Genomic DNA, 22,104 nt, shown 5'->3' on the forward strand with positions numbered 1-22,104 from the left:
AGATATATATATGTGTGTATATATATATGTAGATATATATGTATATATATTTACGTAATATTGTGATAAGTGTTTCAGTGTGAGCAGGTATGGCATAATAAATTATGGGGTTTATCTATTTTATTTTTGTTTTCATCATATTTTTCTTTGGTTTTGATACCCTCAAATTCGAAGCTATCTCTTTACAACCCTTCTTTTTCATAACCTATCATACTTTCATAAATAAGAGTCCATTTTCTTTAGGCTGTTTTTGAACCCAGTCAACGGTGGGTACTTTTGCTAGTATATATATATATATATATATATATATATATATATATATATATATATATATATATATATATATATATATATATATATATATATATATATACTAGCAAAAGTGTGTATATATATATATATATACTAGCAAAAGTATATATATATATACATATATATATATATATACATATATATACATACATATATATACATATATATATATATACACATATACATATGTACATATACATATATATACATATATTTACATATATATACATACATATATATACATATATATATACATATACATATATTTATATACATTCTATACATATATTTATATACATATATATACATATATTTATATACATTGATATATACATATATACACATATATTTATATACATAGATATATACATATATACACACATATATACACATATATTTATATACATAGATATATACATATATACACATATATTTATATACATAGATATATACATATATACATATATATTTATATACATAGATATATACATATACATATATATATACATATATATACATATATACATATATATACATACATATATATGTACATATATACACATATATATATACATATATATACACACATATATATACATATACATACACACATATATATACATATATATACATATATACATATGTAATGAAGTAAAGGTGTGGGGAGGTTGATGCCTCCCCCTCCCCCCGTTAGGAAGAAAGACAAAACTACTTGGTGTCAAGTTGTTTAAGAATCACGAGAACTCTGTGTGTTAAAGGTTAAAAGAGAGACTGTATTAACTAACTGTTTATTTGAGTTTGATCAGATCTCTTAAGAGAGTGATTGATTGATGATGATTCAGATTATGGACTGAGAGCGGAATTTCTAAACATAGAGAAATAATATCCGCGTGATGTTCAGAGGGCGAACATGAATGTTTATATATATATATCAACAAGTTAGAGAGATACGGGGGGGAATGCGCAGAAGACAGACTCTCAGATGGACATATAGAGAGAACACAGAAAGTCAGAGCAGAGCAGGCTTTTGACTTAAAACACATTTCTTCAGATACCCAGAGACCGACACTCCACAAGGTTACAAGCTGACGCCTTCGACCATATTTTTAGAATAATAACACATCGTTTCCTTCAGGACTCTCAAAGAATTATAAAAACTGTACTTTTTTTTTAATATATATTTGTGTACAGAATCGTTTTATCCTGTTTTCTTTTACTACACTAAAAATCCACGGCTTTCGACGACGTTCGTCGTTAAGAGGGTACACAACGGATGCTCCAGGATATATATCTAGATGATCAACCGATAATTCGGTCACTTCCCCATACCAGTAACTTTAGATGGCCAAGAATTATCACCGGCAGTGGAAGGGTTCGGAGGTCGACGATCGTCCTCAACCGACTGGTGAAGGAGTGGGGGTGACATTTGGTAGCTGGTTACCAGGATTATCGAAATCAGGAAGAAGGTGTGCTAACCAAAAAAAAAAAAATAAACCGGAGGTTTACTGTTTATAACAGGTGGGACCTCCCAACAAACGAGTCAACAAAAAGCAGCGCAGAACCAGGAATATCTCAGCGATCAGGTAGGAAAACCAGTATTTTCGTTCTTTTCACTTCCTTTTGCTTTGTCATTGTTCGTTTTTGGACTTCTTGTGGGTTTTTTCAAAGAGCGCTTAATTTTTTTAAATATGGAATCTACTAGGGCTGCAGAGGAGTTGGGTCGTGGGATTGAAGAGGGGGGTCGGCTAACCCCAAAACTTAATGTAACGGGATCCAGAATTCCACTGTTCACAGGTTTGGCTGTAGAGTTGGGACCCTGGCTCAGAACAATAGAAAAGAAAGGGCACATCTATAATCTGCCGGGGGCCAATATGATCTTACTGGCGTATGACTATACTGAGGGCATTGCCTCAGAATGGATTGGGGAGTATTTGGATAGGTACGGATCCCAAAGCAACTGGGAGAGGTTTGAACATGACATCCAACAGCACTTCGGCAGTCACTCGAGCCGAACAGAGGCAGCTCGAGCGCTGATAGGGGTGAAACAGAGGGATGGAGAATCCATTGCTCACCTAGAGGGACGCATGAGCATTATTGCTAAGGTAGCCTACCCGGATCAAGATTGGAGAAATGATCCCGCTACTCAGGCCCAGTTGGCAGAGTTCTTCACGGATGCTTTGAGTAATTCTCTGTTGCATGAGGACGTGGCAAGGGCAGAACCTAACACGTTGGAGGAGGCCTTTGCACAGGCTCGACGAGCTAAAGCTCTTCTCCAGAGATAAGGAAAATTAGAGGAGAACAAGACAGATGGGTTGAAGGTCTGTTACGGATGCGGTCAACGAAGACACATCCGAGCAAAATGCCCTGAGCTTCACAGTTGGGAAGAAGAAGCCACGAATCCAAAACACCGGGACTTAAGGGTAGGGGGAAGATACATACCCCATCCTAACTTTAAGAGGGGTCTATTGTGCTTTGTTTGCCAGAAAGAAGGGCACAGGGCACATGAATATAGGATTAAGGACAGAAACAATCCACCCAGAACCAAATTAAAACCCAGGAAGACTCCAACAAAGAAATCTTTAAACTAGTTAGGGTCGCCCCAGTAGCGAAAGGGCGGGTGACCCCTAGGAGAGATAGGAATGTCCGGAAAAGCATAGATGGGACTTTAAAATTTAAATGCTACAATTGCAGAAAAGAGGGGCACTATAGTTATCATAAAGGTGGGGGAGACCGAGACATCCCACACACCGTATGTAGTGCCAAAAATGACCCACGACGTGGTACTGGGAGGAGACTGGCTTAGACAGAGGAAAGCCGTATTAAAATTCAACCCTCCAAAGTTAGTCCTTGGGGAGGAAGAGATTATTTTAGGTAGCACGATGCTCACTCGAGTGGACCTCGTGAAGATTTAAAGATTCCACCTAGAACGGCGGTGACGAGCTGGGGTGAGATAGAAGGGGCTATAAGCAATAACGAAGCCGTTTATCAGGTGTTACCCCTTCCTCACATAGAAGAGGACGAGGACGTGACAGTGTTACCAGCATTAGTGCAGGAAGGTCAGGTGCAGAATTTTCCGGTAGTTGTAGCAAATACGAGTCTGAAGACGGTTAACATTAAATCAGGAACTAAGTTGGGCAGAGCTTCAGTGTTAACATTAAAAACTAGGGTGAGGTGCGAAGAAATGCCTGTAGAGAGTGAAGCAATTAGTGACAAGGTAGAATTAGACTGTCCTGACCAATACCGAGAGAGATTAGGAAGACTATTTAAAGCTAATAAGCGAGTGTTAGTTAAGTCAGATAAGGAATTAGATAATACGCATAGAGTAAAAATGTCGATTGACACGGGAGACCATCAACCAATAAAGATGAGGCCTTACAGAACGCCTATTTGGAAGAGAGAGTTGGTTGAGAAAGCAGTGAAGGAGATGGGAGAGGCTGGTATTATTGTGCCATCTCAATCACCTTGGGGTTTCCCAGTAGTAGTAGTTGAGGAAAAGGACAGAGGAAATAGATTTTGCGTAGATTTTAGAGAACTTAATAAGACAACAAAATCTACTGCTTATCCTCTGCCCCTGATAGACGACATTTTAGCGATGCTAGGGAAAGCTACATGTTTTTCCTCTTTAGACTTAAGATCAGGTTACTGGCAAGTGGCAGTAAATGAGAAGGACAACCCTAAACCGGCTTTCTGTTGTCACATGGGATTGTTCCAGTTCCATGTCATGCCGTTTGGGCTAGCAGGAGCCCCTGGTGTTTTTCAATCATTAATGGCAATAGTGTTGAGAGGATTTGAACATTTTGCCATGGCATATTTGGAAGACATCTTAATATTCTCAAAACCCCTGGAACAGCAATTTAAGAATTTACAGGCTGTGTTAGATCGTCTGAAATATCATGGCTTGAAACTAAAAATAGAAAAGTGTCAATTTATGAGAAAAGAGACTAAATATTAAGGATTTATCATAGACCAATCTGGAGTAAGGCCAGATACTGATAAAGTAAAGATTATAAGGGCAATGCCAGAACCTCAAACAGTTGGACAAGTTAGAGCATTTATAGGAACTGTAGGTTATTACAGAAGGTTCATAGCAGGGTCTCTAGAATAGCTATACCACTAATTAATCTAACGAAAAAATACGCTAGGTTCAATTGGACCGAGGCATGTCAGAAAGCATTCGATACGTTAAAAGTGAAACTGACATCCATTCCTTTATTGATTTATCCCGATTTGAACAAGCCTATATTACTTACGCAGATAGATATGAAAAGTCTTTATTAAAGTTTGTGCCTATTTCCATTCTATGGAGGTCAGGCGCGAATGCAGACCCCACAATTTTATTATACCATCTCTAGTTAAGTTAAAACATACTTATCAAAGTACTATTATGTAGATCCATATCAAAAACACTTGTAAACGTTTTTTTTTTTTAATTTAAAATTTTTTTTTTTTTCCATACTTTGTAGACCAGGTGCGTACGCATACCCCATAATTTTAATGAATCATCATTATGCCAGATCAAAGATACCCATTCATGTGTCTCGATACATCTTCTATCATTATATGTGATCAGTTTTCTATAATAGTCAACAATATAGGAGCCTATTCGTGACCAGACACACCCACAGACGTTCAATTTTATATATATATATATATTATTGTGTGTGTGTGTGTGCTCCTTCTTAAAATATTGTAGCATTAAGAATTGATTATATAATGTTATAAATTGAACTTAAAAAATTCTAAATGCTGCAATATTTTAAGTTATAAATTTATTATATTTTTTTACTGGAATAGCCTGTCCTTTTTTTCCCAGTTTTAACAACTAGTCCTTTACTTTTCCATGTTTAAGCTTAACCATATTACTGTTCATGCTCGCATTTTTCCATTCTAATCCATGAGTTTTCCAGGCTTCCAATAAATTCACTTGTTTTTTTGTTTAATTTCAGCTTCATTTTTTTTGCATCCAAAACACATATGTAATAACAATGTACGGCACTCGTCTGCTTTCAGTAAAATTCCACCCAATTATCTCTTTTTCATGCTTTCATTTCTCTTTATTTTCACGACAGCAATGAATTAGTAACAACAGTAGTCGCTGAAGTGACGTGGTTACTAGGGAAACCAGTCATTAATCGTCACTCACCTCCTTACATATTTTTTACGATTTTGAAGACCAGAAAATTTTCCATAACTTTTGTTTTACTGAACGAAAATTGAAAATAGTTTTCCGCAAAATAGCTGAGAAGGTGATCTATAAACTGTAATAATTGTTTGAAATTTGGTCGAAAAATGAGTGAGTGGTGAAGGTTTAAAGCAGTTCTAAGTGACCAAAACAGCCACTTAACCATATATTCAAACACAGTAGTGTTTGAATGATATATATATATATATACATATATATATATATATATATATATATATATATATATATATATAAGAGAAAATAGTTAATAAAACATGTTAAAAACACTTTGAAAAGAGTTAAAAACATATTTAATCTGAAAAGGAAACACTTTATAAGTGTGAAGTGAGCTGCTCGCCGGGCAAAACGACGAACAGCTCCTTTAAAATAATTTTTCATAAACATTAATAAAAAAACAAATATTCAGAAAAATTAATGAAAATAAATAGTCAGACTTGGCTTATTAAAAGAAGTTTAATTTTATTTTTTGGTTTCATTATGAGAACTGGCATGGCGCATGTCGCGCACATGTGACAAACACAGCAGCAGCGCGTGTTAACTCCTCAAGGGTCAGCGAGCGAAAGAGGAAGAGAGGGCACTCGAATTTGGTGCCACGTTTTTTTTTGTCCTCTTTTTTAGAGCTCTCCGGAAACGGGGACAATTCAAAAGTCTCTGTCAAATTTTAGTTCCAGGGTAGACGCTACATTTCCCCCCTACTAGACAGTATGTCGATAAGGAGAACAGAATGTCACTGAGTGTAAACAGCAAATCGGTGTGGGCGCTGAATGCGTCTACCCGACCTGGTAGAAATAGTCGTGCTCGATGAGTCGGGGTCGTCGAAATGGACCGTAGTCTTTGGTTTCTGCATGTGTGTGACATCATCGTCAAAAATTGCTTTCTTTAAGCGATCGACACTGACTGAGTCACGTCTGCCGTTAATCTCGATTATGAAGAATTTCGGGTATCTCTTGAGTACTTTGTAAGGGCCGGAATACAGCGACTGAAGGCGGGTAGTCACGCCACTATTCCGGACGAACACGTGGGTCCATGAGTTCATGTCCTTGGGAACATGCGTGTGTACATCTTGTGCTCTTGGCGCGATGTTGAAAGATATTGCCATATAATCCTTTACACGAGAGGTGTAGTTCGCCGGGTCTGGCATGCGTTCGGGGGGTGGTAGGTGTGACCATCTGCCCAGGCAAGATCAGTGAGGCTCCGTAGACCATTTCAGCTGGGGTTAGACCAATGTCCGTTTTGATGGTGGACCTAATACCTAGGAGAACGAAGGGAAGGTATTCCATCCATCTGTTAGGGTTGGAGTATGCTTTCAAGGACGCTTTCAATTGCCTGTGAAAACGCTCAATCATGCCGTTTGCCGCCGGATGGTATAAAGTAGTGTGTATGTGTTTACATCCGAGTAGGTGAGACAGTTCCGAAAAGAGGTAAGAGTCGAATTGTCTACCTCGGTCGGTTGTAATAACTCTGTAACGAGCTATCCAGTGTGTGATAAGGGCTTTGGCCACAGTTTCGGCAGAAGTATCTTTAATTTTCAGGCCATCTCGAAAATCTGTCAATGCAAGTCAGCAGATGTGTACAGTCTCTGGAAGGTGGGAGTGGGCCCACTAAGTCTATATGGACGTGCTGAAAGCGAGCTTCAGGGGTTGAGAAGGTCGAAAGTGGGCTTTTAATGTGCTTATGAATTTTAGACTTTTGGCAAGGTATGCAACTCCTGGTCCATTCGCGTATATCTCGATTGATGGCTGTCCATATAAAACGAGACGTCACCAACTTCTGTGTAGAGCGGATGCCAGGATGCGATAGGCTGTGCAGCTGAGAGAAAACAGCTCGCCTATGTTTGGGAGGAACATAAGGGCGCTCATGTCCGGTTGAGATATCACACCAAATCACTTCGCTAGAAAAGGGTATGGGAACCTGTTTTAACGATAGGCTTTCAGAATGTAGCAAGTTATTCAACTCCTCATCATTTCTTTGGTCGACGGCGATCTGTTTAAGATCGATACTATCAGTAGGCTGAATGGCATCAATGTGCATGCGCGATAATGTGCCTTTGATGTATTTGATGTTTGAAGTGAACTGAGAAATGTAGTCTAAATGACGAGCTTCTCTGGGTGAATGCTTGCTGGGTTTGGCGAGCAAGGCGTGTGATAGCGGTTTATGGTCCGTAAAAAGAGTGAAGTCGGATCCCTCTAGCATATAGCGAAAATGCTTGACCGCACAATAAACGGCTAAAAGTTCTCTGCCAAAGGTACTATATTTGGTCTCAACATTCTGAAGTCGCCTGGAGAAAAAAGATAGTGGTTGTCACGTTTTGTCTACAAACTGCTGTAATACCCCTCCAATGCCCACATCAGATGCGTCTACTGACAGGGATAGGGGAACGTGTGGGTGGGGAAAAACCAACATAGTGGCAGCCATTAACGCTTCTTTTACTTTGTTGAAGGAGTGTAATTCCGTTCCGTTCAAAGTGATTGTCTCATTTTTTTTCTTTTTGTTCCTGATTACATCCGTCAAGGGCTGTGCGATTTCAGCACAGTGAGGAACGAAACGCCTGTAAAAATTTATCAACCCGAGGAATTCCCGAAGTTTACGAAGGGAAGTGGGAGGCGGGTAATCAACAATGGATTGGACTTTTTCCGGGAGAGGGCGGATACCCTCTGAATCAATTAAATGTCCCAGGAAGGAAAGCGAAGAGACTCCAAACTCACACTTGCTGGGGTTGATGATAACACCGTATTCCGACAATCTGTGGAACAGTTGCTGTAGATGCTGCACGTGTTTGCTTTCGAATGAACTCACTACGAGTAGATCATCAATGTATGCGTAAACGAATGGTAATCCATGTAAGACTGCATCTATAAAGTGCTGGAAGGACTGGCCAGCATTTCTCAGTCCAAAGGGCATTCGTAGAAATTCGAAGAGTCCGAATGGGGTAGTTATAGCAGTTTTGGGGATATCTTCAGGGTCCACAGGAATTTGATTGTACGCACGGATGAGATCAATTTTGGAGAATATCGATTTACCATGGAGAGAGTTTGAAAAATCCTGGAGGTGAGGAATGGGGTAATTATCTGGAGTCGTGTGACTGTTCAGTGCTCGATAATACCCGCAAAGGCGCCAGTCGCCTGCTGACTTTTTGGGCGCCATGTGGAGTGGCGATGACCAATTACTGTCGGAGGGTCGAATAATACCCAAATCCAACATGTGCTGAAATTCTTGCTTGGCGACTTTCAGGCGGTCAGGTTTGAGTCTGCGCGGGCGCGCGTTCACAGGAGGTCGTCTGGTCTGGATGTGGTGGGTAACATCGTGTGTAACCCTGTCGTTGCCTAAAACAGGACGAGTTAAGATATCTGTGTATGGGTCTGTAGCATCCTTCAATATGACCGGGCTTATCGTCATCTTTCTATTAATCTTCCCTTGCACAGTAAGTCCAGTACTATTGTCGATTAATTTGCCGCATTTGACGTCCACAAGTATGCCAAAATGATGCAAGAAATCCGCTCCTAAAATTGGAATGGGCAGCTTCGCGATAGTAAAAATCCATTGGAAGGTGCATCGGAATGCCAGGTCTAATGTTAATGACTTTTCTCCGAAAGTCGGAATAGATGAGTGATTCACGGCTTGTAGACAGAAAGTCGACGGGGTACGTTTCTCTTTCAACAGTTCCTTGGGGATTATGCTGACTTCTGCACTGGTATCAACGAGGAATCATGTACCAGTGTTCTTGTCTGTGACGTAAAGGGTGCGACTAATGTGGTATCGGGGTATCGGTCGCCTCTACCACCTGGCCTGGCCATTTCCCGCTTGCCTCTCGTTCTTCATGAAAGAGCAAGACCTGCGGCATCGGAAAGCCTTTTCGCCGGAACGCGCATGGAATCAACACAGCCTGTCACCATTTCGACTGTTACTTCGTGGTCGAGAATGGGCCTGTCCGCTTGGACGCGGCTATCTGCTTGGTCTGAGCTCCATATCACGAATCTGGTCACTCAGGTTTTGGATTAGTTGGGCTTGTCTCTCCAGTTCTTCGCGGATATATGTGGAGGTTACTTCCATGATTTTGTCTGCCAACTCCGCCAATTCCTTGACTAAGGTGGTGTCTTTGGAAGACGCTAGTATCATCTGAATACTGGACGGCAGCCTACTAACGAATAATTGTTTGAGGATGCCCGGCTGTAGAAAGCTTTCGCCCATTAATTATTTCATCCATCTCAGTGGTTCAGCTTAGTTAATTCGCTGTGTGAAAAACTGAGCTTCCAAGCGGGCGAACCACAACGTTAGGTCGTGTGTCCAGAAAGGCGGAATTTTAAGAACGGCCTGTATTGCCGTTGTCGCCGATATGGTATCACTATCCATGGTTGGTTTGCCGCCCTGGCCTGGGTTGAGAAAAACTTAGTTTGAAAGTCTTTAAACTGCCGAATTGGGAATGTCCAGCTCCTCGCGTGTTCTACCAAAGTCTGACGAAAAGGGGTCACCAGTGAAGGGAGCTGCTCGCCGGGCAAAACGACGAACAGCTCCTTAAAAATAATTTTTCATAAACATTAATAAAAAACAAATATTCAGAAAAATTAATGAAAATAAATAGTCAGACTTGGCTTATTAAAAGAAGTGTAATTTTATTTACCCTTTTGTGTATCACACTCATGTGGTTTCTTTTGTGTCCGTAGAAAAGAAAGAAATCTTGACTGACTGGGTAAATGTTCTCTTTTTTGGCGTAAAGTCGAAAAGAAAAGATAAATTAAATATTTTTCTTTGGGATAGCCGTTCGAGTGAAAAGTGGCATGGAAAGGTAAGAAGAATGTTTTTTTGGTTTCATTATGAGAACTGGCATAGCGCGTGTCGCGCACATGTGACAGACATAGCAGCAGCGCGTGTTAACTCCTCAAGGGTCAGTGAGCGAAAGAGGAAGAGAGGGCACTCGAATTTGGTGCCACAGTTTCTTTTTGTCCTCTTTTTTAGAGCTCTCCGGAAACGGTAACAATTCAAAAGTCTGTCAAATTTTAGTTCCGGGTTAGACGCTACAAGTGGATAGTCCTTAATCCGTTGAGTTTCGAAGAAATACTTATTATAAGCTCTATCTCCTCTTTGGTTTTATCGAACTTTTACATCTGGTTGAGATTCCTTTATAGATATTAATTCTTTAATATTTATAATATACTTTAGTTTTAGCATCTTGGATCATTTTGGTAAATGTAATTGTAATTTATACATATATATATATATATATATATATATATATATATATATATATATATATATATAAAACATCAAGGGTGTGAGTTAATATTTGTTTATTTTCCTCATATTACATTGTGATTTGACTTTCAAGCGTACTTGATGCATATTTTATTTTAAATAATTTTAAATATTATAAAATATTACGTACATAAAAAGGTATACCTACGGACACGAGATTCGAAATCGGGACCCCATTTCGAATCTCGTTAGATTCAGCCACTCTGATGAGTTATAGACGACGAAACACGCGTCAGTGGATAATTATAATTTAAAAACAATATATATGCTGCTCCCCATTTGGGGGTACCAAATTGTAAAAGTGAAAATTATTCCCAACTCGCATTTAGGTAAAAATGCACTTACGTATAAATAATTGAATTCAAAATATCGCGAACAAAAACACACACACACACACACACACACAAGTTTCGTTTCCTTTTGGACTAGGATCTCCTTGAAAGCATTACTTCAAGTAATATCTATCAGGATTTTTCATCTGAATTCTATCAGTGTCTTATCTCGCTTATATATATATATATATATATATATATATATATATATATATATATATATATATATATATATATATATATATATATATATATATATATATATATATTACAAACGCTCATGATATGGTTCAACATCAAGGCGTCTCCGGTTTTATCTTTCACCCCCTCCCATCTTCTAATGAAGTCTTTGAAGATTTATTTACGGTTCAGATTTCTGGAAATTTATATTAAACTGCAGTAAATATGAAATATCAAATAGCATCCAGGTGTTTTTCTTCGAATCTGTGCTTTTCTCCCATACTTCGAACCTATTCCTGTGGTAGCCAAAGTGAGCGGTATCATCGTGTACGAGTTTTCAACTAAAATATTCGGGGGTGGGGAGAGCTCAGCAAAAAAGGTGAACATGGGTAGGAGGAAAAAAAAAACGGAATCAGAATAAAATATTTCAAAAGATAGTCATTTTTGTTTTTAGTTTTTGATATTTTCAAATATTTATTCATTATTTTGACAAGTTGATTTAAGGGGGTGTAGTTGACTAACAGATTTCATTTAATCAATTAACCTAGACAGACATGATGGTAACAAAAAAAATGACTTTACACTTTAAACTTTGTAATATATATCGAAGTTAGATTTCTCGCCAATTTCTAGTCAGGATGAACTAGATCAAGTGCCTTGAAACGGTCCAGTGCTTCAAAATGTATTCGAAACTCAAATGCATAGAGTCAAACATCGTAACATCTCTCTCTCTCTCTCTCTCTCTCTCTCTCTCTCTCTCTCTTTCTCTCTCTCCCCCCCTCTCTCTCTCTCTCTCTATATATATATATATATATATATATATATATGTTCTTGCACAATTACTGAGCTCCCACGCAATCCTCCCGTAAAAGACACTAATATTTCGTCTTCAAGTTATTCTTCTTCCCATCCTCCATCTGATATAGTTACTAATCCAATACACCACTCGAGCAGCTCCTCCATCTACAATCATACAACTAGCAATAATGATGATGATAATAATAATATAATAATAATATTAATATTAATGAGAATAATAATATTTCTCCTAAAAGCCATTCTAACACTAACAACACTCATTATCCCCTCCAAAATAGTCCTCATACAATTGTAATATTTGTTTCTTGGTTGTTATAACTGACAAAGTGGATACAAATATTAGCTTGAGAGGAATATTTTATTTTCTTAGTTTTTACATACTTTTAGAATTCTGTGTCTGCTCTTCGCAGGACACGAGTGACAACATAGAAGCCTGGAGACTGACTGTCCAATCTTTTTAGGTCAATCATTGGTCAAAGAGAGAGAGAGAGAGAGAGAGAGAGAGAGAGAGAGAGAGAGAGAGAGAGAGAGTGGGGGGGGAGCGAGCAGCACCAGCAGAAGAGAAAAGGGAATAGAATTTTGGGTATCTTGGTTAGTTGAGTTCTTTTAGAGAAAGAGAGGATTAAAGAAACAATGTCTTTTCTTCATGGTAGTAGTATGTGGCCTGAGGTCACTTAGGTTCACTCCTACAATACTCTCCTACCAGATAACGGAGTATGTATATATATATATATATATATATATATATATATATATATATATATATATTTTTTTTTTTTTTTTAATGATAAAAATATTCATTATCTTTTTTTTCATTTGACTCTCCTACCAGAGTTTGTTGTTTTTATTTTATGTTCTGGTACTTTTTCAGGCGGTAAAATATCGGGCTCTTTATTTTTGTTGGTAGTTGTATTTTGTGTACATTTTTGCTTGTTTCCAATGTAAGGTTTTAAACGATCTATTGAAACTTGTGTATGCGTGTTTGGGTTAGTTTCTATAAGGAAATATTTAGGTGTTCGTTCGAGCACAGTGTAAGGACCCGAATAGGCGGCTTCTAGTGGTTTTCGAATGCGGTCAATCCTTATCCAAACCTTTTTACAGGTTTGCAGTTGATTTGGTAAGATTTTTGTGTTGAATTTTTCTCTGTTTGAAAAGTCAGATTTTGCCATGGTTTTATGTAGTTCTTTAGTACAATTTTGTGTCAGTGTTTCTGGATTTTCCGAATCTATCATTAGGTGTGGCAATAACATTTTTGCACCTGTGACTGCATAGAAAGGGGAAAAAATTAGAGCAGTTGGGCATACTTCGAATTCCCAAAAGAACAATTGGTAGGGCTGAAATCCAAGATTCTTTTCGGGCCATTATATCTGCTTTTATAGTTCTGTGAGCTCTTTCTATAAGTCCGTTGCATTGTGGGTGATACGATGTTGTTCTTAGCCTATAGAATCCGATAATTTTGATAATTCCATGAATAATTCACTTTCAAATTGTGTGCCTCTGTCTGATATGACATGAAGTGGGACACCAAAGCGAGTAATCCACGTATTTACAAAAACTTCTGCAACAGTTTGTGCTGTAATATCTGCTATGGGTTGCGCTTCTATCCATCGACTGGTTCAATCTATGCATGCTAAAATATATCGACATGGATTGATGTAAGGATTGTTTGAACATTTTGCTGGTGGTTGAGGTCCAATTATGTCGATGTGTACAGTGGGGAATCTTGACGATGGTATTTCCAACGTTTGTACTGGCGATTTTGTGTGTCAGTATATTTTCGCCTGTTGGCAATCTGTGCATGATGCACATAATTCTTTGATGGTTTTGTCCATGTAGGCCAGTAAAACCTAGCCTTAATCATTTTTATAGACGATTTTATACCTGGGTGGGACTCAATGCAAACTATCGAAGATGGATTTCCGTAGTGTGAATGGTACAAAAGGTCTGGGGTATGACGTTGATATAGCACACAACACGAATTGACCTTTTCCTGATATTGTATATTTTTTTAATTCTGGGAAGGACTGTATTTCAGTATCTGCTGTTTGGGCATCTGCAAGTGCTGGGAGGTCGTACATGTCAATCTGTACAGCAAGCGTTGGGCGTAATAGACAATCTGCTACAACATTTTGATCACCTTTCACATGGGCAATATATGAGATTAATTCTGTGATTATGGCTTTTGTTGCCTTTGTTGCCTATCCGATTTTGCTGGTTTTAAACTGTAAAATGCGCCGCATATTGGCTTGTGGTCTGTTAGAAGTAATACTTCGCGACTTTCAATGAGGTGGCGAAAATGTAATACAGCCAAATAAGCTGTTAAAAGTTCACGGTCGAAAGTAGAATATCTTGTCTGTGTTGCTGCGTATGTATGTGGTCAGATGCCTTTCCGGGGATAAGGCAGGTTTCAACAATAATTCACAGGAGAACAGTTTATGTCAGAGACGAGACGTTGAAGTGTAGCGAGTTGTTAGACGAACTCGACTCTTCATATGAAGAGGGTATTTAAGGTAAACAGGGAGGTCACGTGATGTGACGGAGTCCTTTTATTTCCTTCTTTCCTCTTCCTCTGTGTTGTACGGGTATGATCCGAATTTACGCACTTGTTTGAGCTAATTTATAATATATAATTTTCTTCCAAGAACTTCGGACGTCTTCGGATCCGTGACGGACGACGCGTATAAGTAATTTCCTCGGGAGTTACTTCCAGGGGGGTTTCTTCGGTTGGATCTTTATGGTCTATACTGTCATCTTGTGTGTTTTCTGTGTCACTGTGCTTGGAAGAGTCCGATTGTTCATCTATTGATGATTCGGATTCGACATGTATGGGACTATCTATTTCGTATTCACTTTCGGTATTGTTTTGATCAATGGTGTGGTAGTTAGGGTGTTGTTCAACTTTGATAATGTCAGACTTCTTCACTTTATATCTTTTTCCCCGAAATTGTTTATCTGTAAACTTTTGTACAGTACAATACTGATCTTCAACTTCCATCACCATATATTTGTTGCGAGCATTGGTTTTAACTCTATCTTGGTATAGATAGACGATCTCTCCAACTTTAGTATCGGTTTTTATTTCGGTAGTTCTGCCTCAGCCCTTATATTTAGCTGAGGATTCATGTCTTTTTAATCTATTTCGGTGTTTCTCTTCAATCAGGCTTTTGTATTCTATTGGTAGTTTTTCTCCTGTGATTTGGTCTCTCATTGTCCAAATTTCTAGTGAAGAGTAGCCATTTTCTCTGAATCTGCTGTTCATATTGGAAATTATTATGGCCAATTCAGTGTCTGTTATTTTGCCACCATTTGGTTTCAATTTGCATAGTTCTGTATGGAATTCTGATATTGAACGTTCACTAATAGGGTTTTTGTTAATGTTCTTTATTTCTCCAACCTCTATTTTAATATGGAACGATTCCAGTGAACTATCGGTGAGTAGGGCTTGAAATCCCGAAGCGCCATCGACCCTGATTTTTACTTCATCTCCTGATGGGGGACGGAATCTTGATATGGTGGTGATTAGGCCATCCTTAAGAGATTGACTGCTCTCCGATAGTAGTAATGTTGCCTGTGTCAAGGAAGAAACATTTTCTCGAACTAATAATATCAGTTGTCCTTCACGTTTGATGACATCACTAGCGTACCAGCTCCCAATTTTGTCAGGTGGTTTTGTTGACGATTGATTTTTGAACTGACTTGGTACCTGCTTTAGTGATACGCAAGTGTGGCAACTATCTACGGTGCAATTGATGGCTTTATCTGTATCCAGTGCATAGAATCCCATATTAAAGATTTGTTTTAACTGATGTTTACTGGCGTGTTGGAGTTGTAAATGTAGAGCGACCAAAAGTCCATCTAATACCCCTTGGGGAATGACGATTCTTTGTCTAGCAGGCCGTAAGGCTTCTTCCCGCATAACTATGATTAACCCATCTGCAGGGGCTGATGAGAGTTTACAATGTTGTAAATACCTTTTAATTGTGGTTAACCCTTTCTTCTTTTTAGATGGAGTTCTGCCATCGCGTAGTAGCCGATATACTTGTTGTAAGTCTGGACAGTCTTGTTGAGCTTGAATCCACGTATTGCGAGTCATGTATGGGATAGGACAGTGACCAGCTAGTATGTCTTTTACGGTGACTTCTCTAACCACGGATTCCTCTAGGGCACTGATGAATTTACAGATTTGGCATTTTCCTTCGCAATGGATAGGATTTCGGCTGGCGTAATCCGATATATTATTTTTACCTGGTAAATGGGATAATTTGACAGGATATCGAGATATGACACTGAGGAACGTCGTGACTCTGGAGCTTGCGGAGAATGCGCCGCGTTGGAGTTTTTCATATGCTTGTACACAGGGTCGGCTATCCGTGAGTACTTCGGTGATGTTTTCTGATTGAATTATATATGGGCTGAAGTGTTTGAAAGCCGACGCTATGCCCAGAGCTTCCAACTCACAAGCTAGCCAACCTGCTTGGTTGGATGTTTTATGAGCGTTGAATAGACCTGCAAGGTGGGGTTTGTTTCCTCTTAATACGAAAAGGGATGCCGCTAAGCCGGCAGAGGTTGTAGCTGCGTCCGTGATTATCTGTAGTTGGTCCTCTCTTCTAGGTAAGGTTAGGATTTTCGCTTGTTTAAGGTGTTCTTTGGCTTTGAGGAATGTGTCTTCCAGATCTGATGTCCATTTGATTCTGTCGTTTGACGAGCTCATTGCGCAGACTTTATCTAGAGGTGCTAAAAAATCTAAATGTTTAGGTATAACTTTACTTAGGAATTTGTAGGATCCTATGAATGATCTCATTTCTTTGATGGTTTCAGGGAGATTGCAGGCAGCCAAGGTATTTAGACGATGACTTGTAGCTTTGAGGGTTCCATTGGTCCATCGCCAACCCAGAATTTCTGTCGATGTTGGACAGCAAACCGTTTTAGATGGGGATAACTCCAAGTTATTCTTATGTAGTGTTTGTAATACTTCTTCCCATACGTTGTTAGGTTCCCGGGGTGTGTTGGCCCCGACATATAGGTCATCAGCCAATTTTACCACCGATCCTTTTATCATTAGATCGCCTAGGACTTTGGACATTAATTGTTCTAAAGCTGATTCAGAGCCTGGAAGACCCATCACCGCTCTGGTATAAACATATACACCACGGAATGGTGTACAGATGCCGACATATTTCATTAATGATTTGGCCAAGGGTATTTGAAAGTATGCTTGACTTAAGTCAGTTTTAATTAAGAATTTAAACTGAGCAATATGTCTTATGATGTCATCTACTTTGGGCATGAGAGCAGGTTGTGGTTTGGTGTACTGGCTCAGTTCAGTGAATGCAGTCACTAACCGAAAGCCTCCTGAAGGTTTGGTAACAAGGAATGAAGGGTTTACATATTCCGCTGTGATGTTTATGTCTTCTGGGCGTACGAAGACACCTTGTTCGTATAGTTCATCAATCTTGGTTTGGAGTCGCTCTAGATTTGTCCGGTTATATAATGGAATGCGTCCCTTTCTTTGTGGTGGTAGAGATACGGCAACATTAATCCTGTGTTGGAAATTTCCTGATCTTCCATTGTAGCATCCGACTACCGGTGAAAATACCTGATTATATTTCTTATTTGTCGTGAAGAAGATGGTCTTTTCTTCCTGGCTAAGGATGTTCGAGGGGTCCACAGAAATTTCTGCTGACCTGTCCGTTTGTTTGGAATCATTGGTAAGAATTATTGGAGTCGGTTTCAAAGTATCACTGGATAGTGATAATTGGGTCGTGTGGCATATCTGACATACTTGCTCATGGCGTTTGATGAGTATGGGTATGGTGGACTTGTTGGTGAGCGTTATTATATCATGATCCGGTTTCACTAGCTCACATTGGATCCATTCATCCTGATTGTTATTGCATCTAGGTTCTACTGAAACTATTTTATCCTGGTATTCAGGTGGTATCGATAAGGCAACGCTGGAACCAGGTAGTAGGCAGGTCTGTCGTGGGACGCGCAATATAGTTGCTGCTTTAACATTAGCGTGTCTTTTTATATTGAGGTATTTGAAATCACAGCAATCACCGAGGTAAACGTGGTTGGTGTTTGCGCGAAGGTAAACGTCATTCCTGTCCATAAATGGCATGCCACCCAGAATGGCACAGTTCAGGTCCTTAACTTCAAGTCCGTCGAAGCGAAAGCAGTGGGCTTGATTTGTGATTGGACACCTTCTCGAAACATTGAAGTGTACTTCCCCTTCTATTTCCATGGGGGAGACACCGTCCGCCATGTTAGCTTTGTGGATGGTGGGCAGGATATTTAGTTTTAGACGTCTCGCCTCGCTTTTCCTAATTAAATTAGTTTCCGCACCGGTGTCCAGTATAATGATCGAGTTTTCTTTGTTTGTTTCTACTTCCATACACGGTGATGATACAATATCTACCTTGTTGATTTTGGGGTTCTGAGGTTGTTTAACTCGGACCATCCTACTGTTGGGTTTGTGGTACTCAAAGTCTTCGTCTTCTTCTTCAGATTCCGATAAGATTTCAATATCAGTAATTTTAGATCGAAGAAATCTTCTATCTGATGTTGGCATAAAAGGGCAGTTTTGGAAGTAGTGAGTCTCTGCACCTGGTCTGTTTGCTGCATCGCAGAGGCAACATTTCGGTCTTTTTGTCAGGCGACCTCTCTGGTTTCCAGATCTTCTACTTCTGTTGATGGAAGAGTATGCTATATTCCCTTCTCTGTCCCCTATTTCTTGTAATAGGGATGGTATAGCATCACTGATCTCCGCCCTAATAGAATATAGAGTGGAGTCCCTTAGAGTGATCGCGAATCTTTGTTTAACAATGGATGGTAGTTCTCGATGGATTGCATCAAGCCAGATCATCACCGTGATGTTCTGTAATGTAGGGGTTAGGCATTCATCGTTTTCTAATTTTGATCCGCAATGTTTAATGGCTGAAGATTTTGTAATCAAGCTGTCTTCCATAAATGAGTAGCATCTTTCCCAGAGAGCCTCTCTTGTTTCATTGGCGCCACATTTAAATTTAAACATGTTCATTATGGTCGTACCGGATTTACGACAATCATAGTATTGACGGAGTCTATCAAAGATTTCGTCAATACTGTGCGCCTCTTCTTTTACGAAGGTACTACTAACAACAGGGGCATGGATGCTTATAAAGCCGAGTAGTACTTTTAGGTTAATGGCTTTTTTTTCCGCCGAGAATCTTTTCCCATTAACCTCTTGTTCATCGGTTATGAAGCCTCTGTGGGGGATGCCACTTGCGACACTGCACCAGGTTTTAAGGTCCTCCAAATAGCGTTCGAATTTATCTTCATTTGAGATATGGTATAATAACTGCTCACACCAGGCTTCGAGCGAGCCTCTTGATTCGTGTTCAGTGAGGATTCTTTGTTTAGTGCTGAAGGCAGGCATCCTTTTATTTTAATTTTAATTTAAAAGTTTCCAAATTAATCACCGTGAAATTGAACAAGTTGAAAAAATAGCCGTAGAAAACTTTAATCAAAGAACAGGGTGGAGACTTTTTTTTTTTTTTTACTCACTCAAAGGTGTGTTGTTATAAGAACAACAACATATAATTAAATCGACTATTGTAAAAATTCAATTTCTTTTAGAAAAAATAAACGAAAAATAAAAGTTCAAATTTCTAATAATCTTTGCTGTAATATGAGTGAGAGTAAAAATTGTTTTTTTTTTGTTTTTTGTTTTTTTGTTACTTTCGTCCTTTCAATAGTTTAAAAGTTTAGTAAAGAAAACTTTTGAATTAACAAATGGCATCCGTTATTTTCTATCAATATCTGAAAGAAAATAAAAGTGAAGAAACAGTCTGATTAAATTAATTCTTTAAGCTTTAAATACAAATGGTTAAATACAATGACTCCACAACTCAATCTTCACTCTTCAATCCTTCAGTCCAATGCACTTCTGACAGCAATTGCTTCTGCCAAACAAAAAAGACACCCTCTCTCCCAAATACAGGCTTTTTATAGGACAAAACCGTCCAAAGTTATTTGCATACTCTTCCCATGATCTCTAGTCTATAAATAGACGCAGTGGCCATTCTCTTCTTCTTCTTTCACTCTCTGAAGCGGGCGTTGCCAGTGGTAAAAGGTTTGCACGATTTTTTTTTTTTTTTTTTTTTTTTTTTTACTACACGCCCCCATGATCACTAAAGATCATTCACATCTCATAATCCCGTGCCCAGATCGGCGCATTGCGTTCTCTTTGCGGTCTCTGCATCGGCACCGGTTCATCTTCATCACTCCCTGGCTCAGTACCACCATCCTCATCACCTAAATGGACCACACGCCTTAAATCTAAAACATGTCGTGGCATTCCATTGACACTTAAGTTGTTTGGGGATTGCACTCCTGTTATCACTCCTCTTCCCCACTGCGTTGTGCATCGGGCATTAGGCGGTTTCACCCAAACTTCTTCTCCTATTTGGATTCTGGCTGGTCCTTGATCATTAATTTCCGGTGACATGTCTCTAGGATGTCTCCATTCGTAATTAAAGATTGCTCTATGTGGCACTGTGTCATCTCTTTGCCCGACCTTAGGGGACATGTTGTACCAAAATGTGGCCTCTTCAGGCGATATTCTTCCTCTCTCAGCTATTGCTTTCACGGTCCGATGATGTCGCTCCACAATGCCATTTCCTCCAGGTCTGTAGGCTGCCCTGTAATAACTTTTAATCTTCCATTTTTTTAGCATCGTCTGAAAGATTTCTGAGCGAAAAACAGTGCCGTTGTCCATTATCACCTCCCTTACTAGACCTCGTTCAAGCATCACCTTTTCTAATTCAGTTGCAACTGCAGATGCGGCTTCCACTCGCAGTTCCTTCCATATCGCCAGTCTACTTGGCCCACAATCAATTATTGATAAGTACGCTCCCCCTCGATAGTGTGCTATGTCAATAGCTAGTCTCGTCCAGTTCGTTAAAACTCCAATTTCCCCAGGATTATGTATATTTGGGGCAGGATCGATCGATTGACACCGAACACAGTTCTTTACTATCATCTGAATTTCTTCCCGTTTTACATTCGGATCCACTTGCCTCACCAAATATAATGTTCTCTCCACTCCCATGTGATGCATGTCATGCAACTCTTTAATTTCTCCAATTCCAAGACAGCATATCGGCGCCTCCTCTTTCTCAATCAACCACTGTTTTTTTATCCGTGTTAGCGCATCTGCCTTGTTTCTTTCAGAAGGCACAAACACTGCTTTTATCTGCAGTTTCAATTCAGACATCAACTCTCTAAGCATCCCTAATCTCCGCTTTATTATCACTTCTCCAGCACCCTTTGTTCGTATTCTGCCACTCTCCTCCACAGTAGAGTTCGCCCAACTGAGTACAGTGGCTGAATCAGTTCTTATTTCAATATTTGTCAGTCTCCATTTGATAGCCAAATTGACACCCTTTAGAACAGCATCTAATTCAGCTATGTTAATGTGATTAAAGTCATCACTTTTCCTCAGCCAAGTTGCATCTTCCGCCACCACACCGCCAATCTCGACAACCATGCCAGTTGCAACATTGCTTGCATCACACCACACGACTCCTGTGCTCACTTCAGGTATGTGCCAAGCGCCATTAACAGGGTCTTCTTTTTTCACCTCAGCTAGAACCTCCTGCATCACTTTCATGGTTCTGCAATCAACTTTTTCTTCCCAATCCACTCCATTTGCTCTTCTTTTCACATAACTGCATGCTAATCACAGCCATCCAGCAATTGGATAGTGCCCCAATAATTTACCACAGATCGAAAATAGCTCCCGCCTACTAATTTCTCCTCCCATCTCTGGGATCTCGTTGCCTCTCCTGAACATTAGTGCACCCATCTTATTTTTCATAAGCTTAAGGCCCAGTGCCGCTCCTCCGTCCAGGGATTCCGGAGATTTTGCTGCTAACCCAAACCCCTTCAAATGTTCCACAACTTCCTGTGTCGATATTTTCGTTACGTCTACCATTATATCATCAATGTATGAATCAGTGGCCTCTT

General features: G+C 39.3%; 1 protein-coding gene across 1 annotated transcript; it reads right to left on the reverse strand.

Moving 5' to 3' along the window:
- Positions 1–6,242: 6,242 nt before the first annotated feature.
- LOC145246517 (uncharacterized) lies at positions 6,243–6,656 on the reverse strand. The gene has a single exon (XM_080108128.1). It carries the CDS (start codon positions 6,654–6,656, stop codon positions 6,243–6,245), a length of 414 nt encoding a protein of 137 aa, XP_079964254.1.
- Positions 6,657–22,104: the final 15,448 nt, after the last annotated feature.

Source organism: Euprymna scolopes, chromosome 24 (genome assembly GCF_053919585.1).
Source record: "Euprymna scolopes isolate OS-2025 chromosome 24, ASM5391958v1, whole genome shotgun sequence".
Lineage (NCBI taxonomy): Eukaryota > Metazoa > Mollusca > Cephalopoda > Sepiida > Sepiolidae > Euprymna > Euprymna scolopes.

What these genes read in the sequence shown, in the direction of transcription:
- LOC145246517 (XM_080108128.1), bottom strand. Translation starts at nt 6,656, where the DNA reads ATGCCAGACCCGGCGAACTACACCTCTCGTGTAAAGGATTATATGGCA.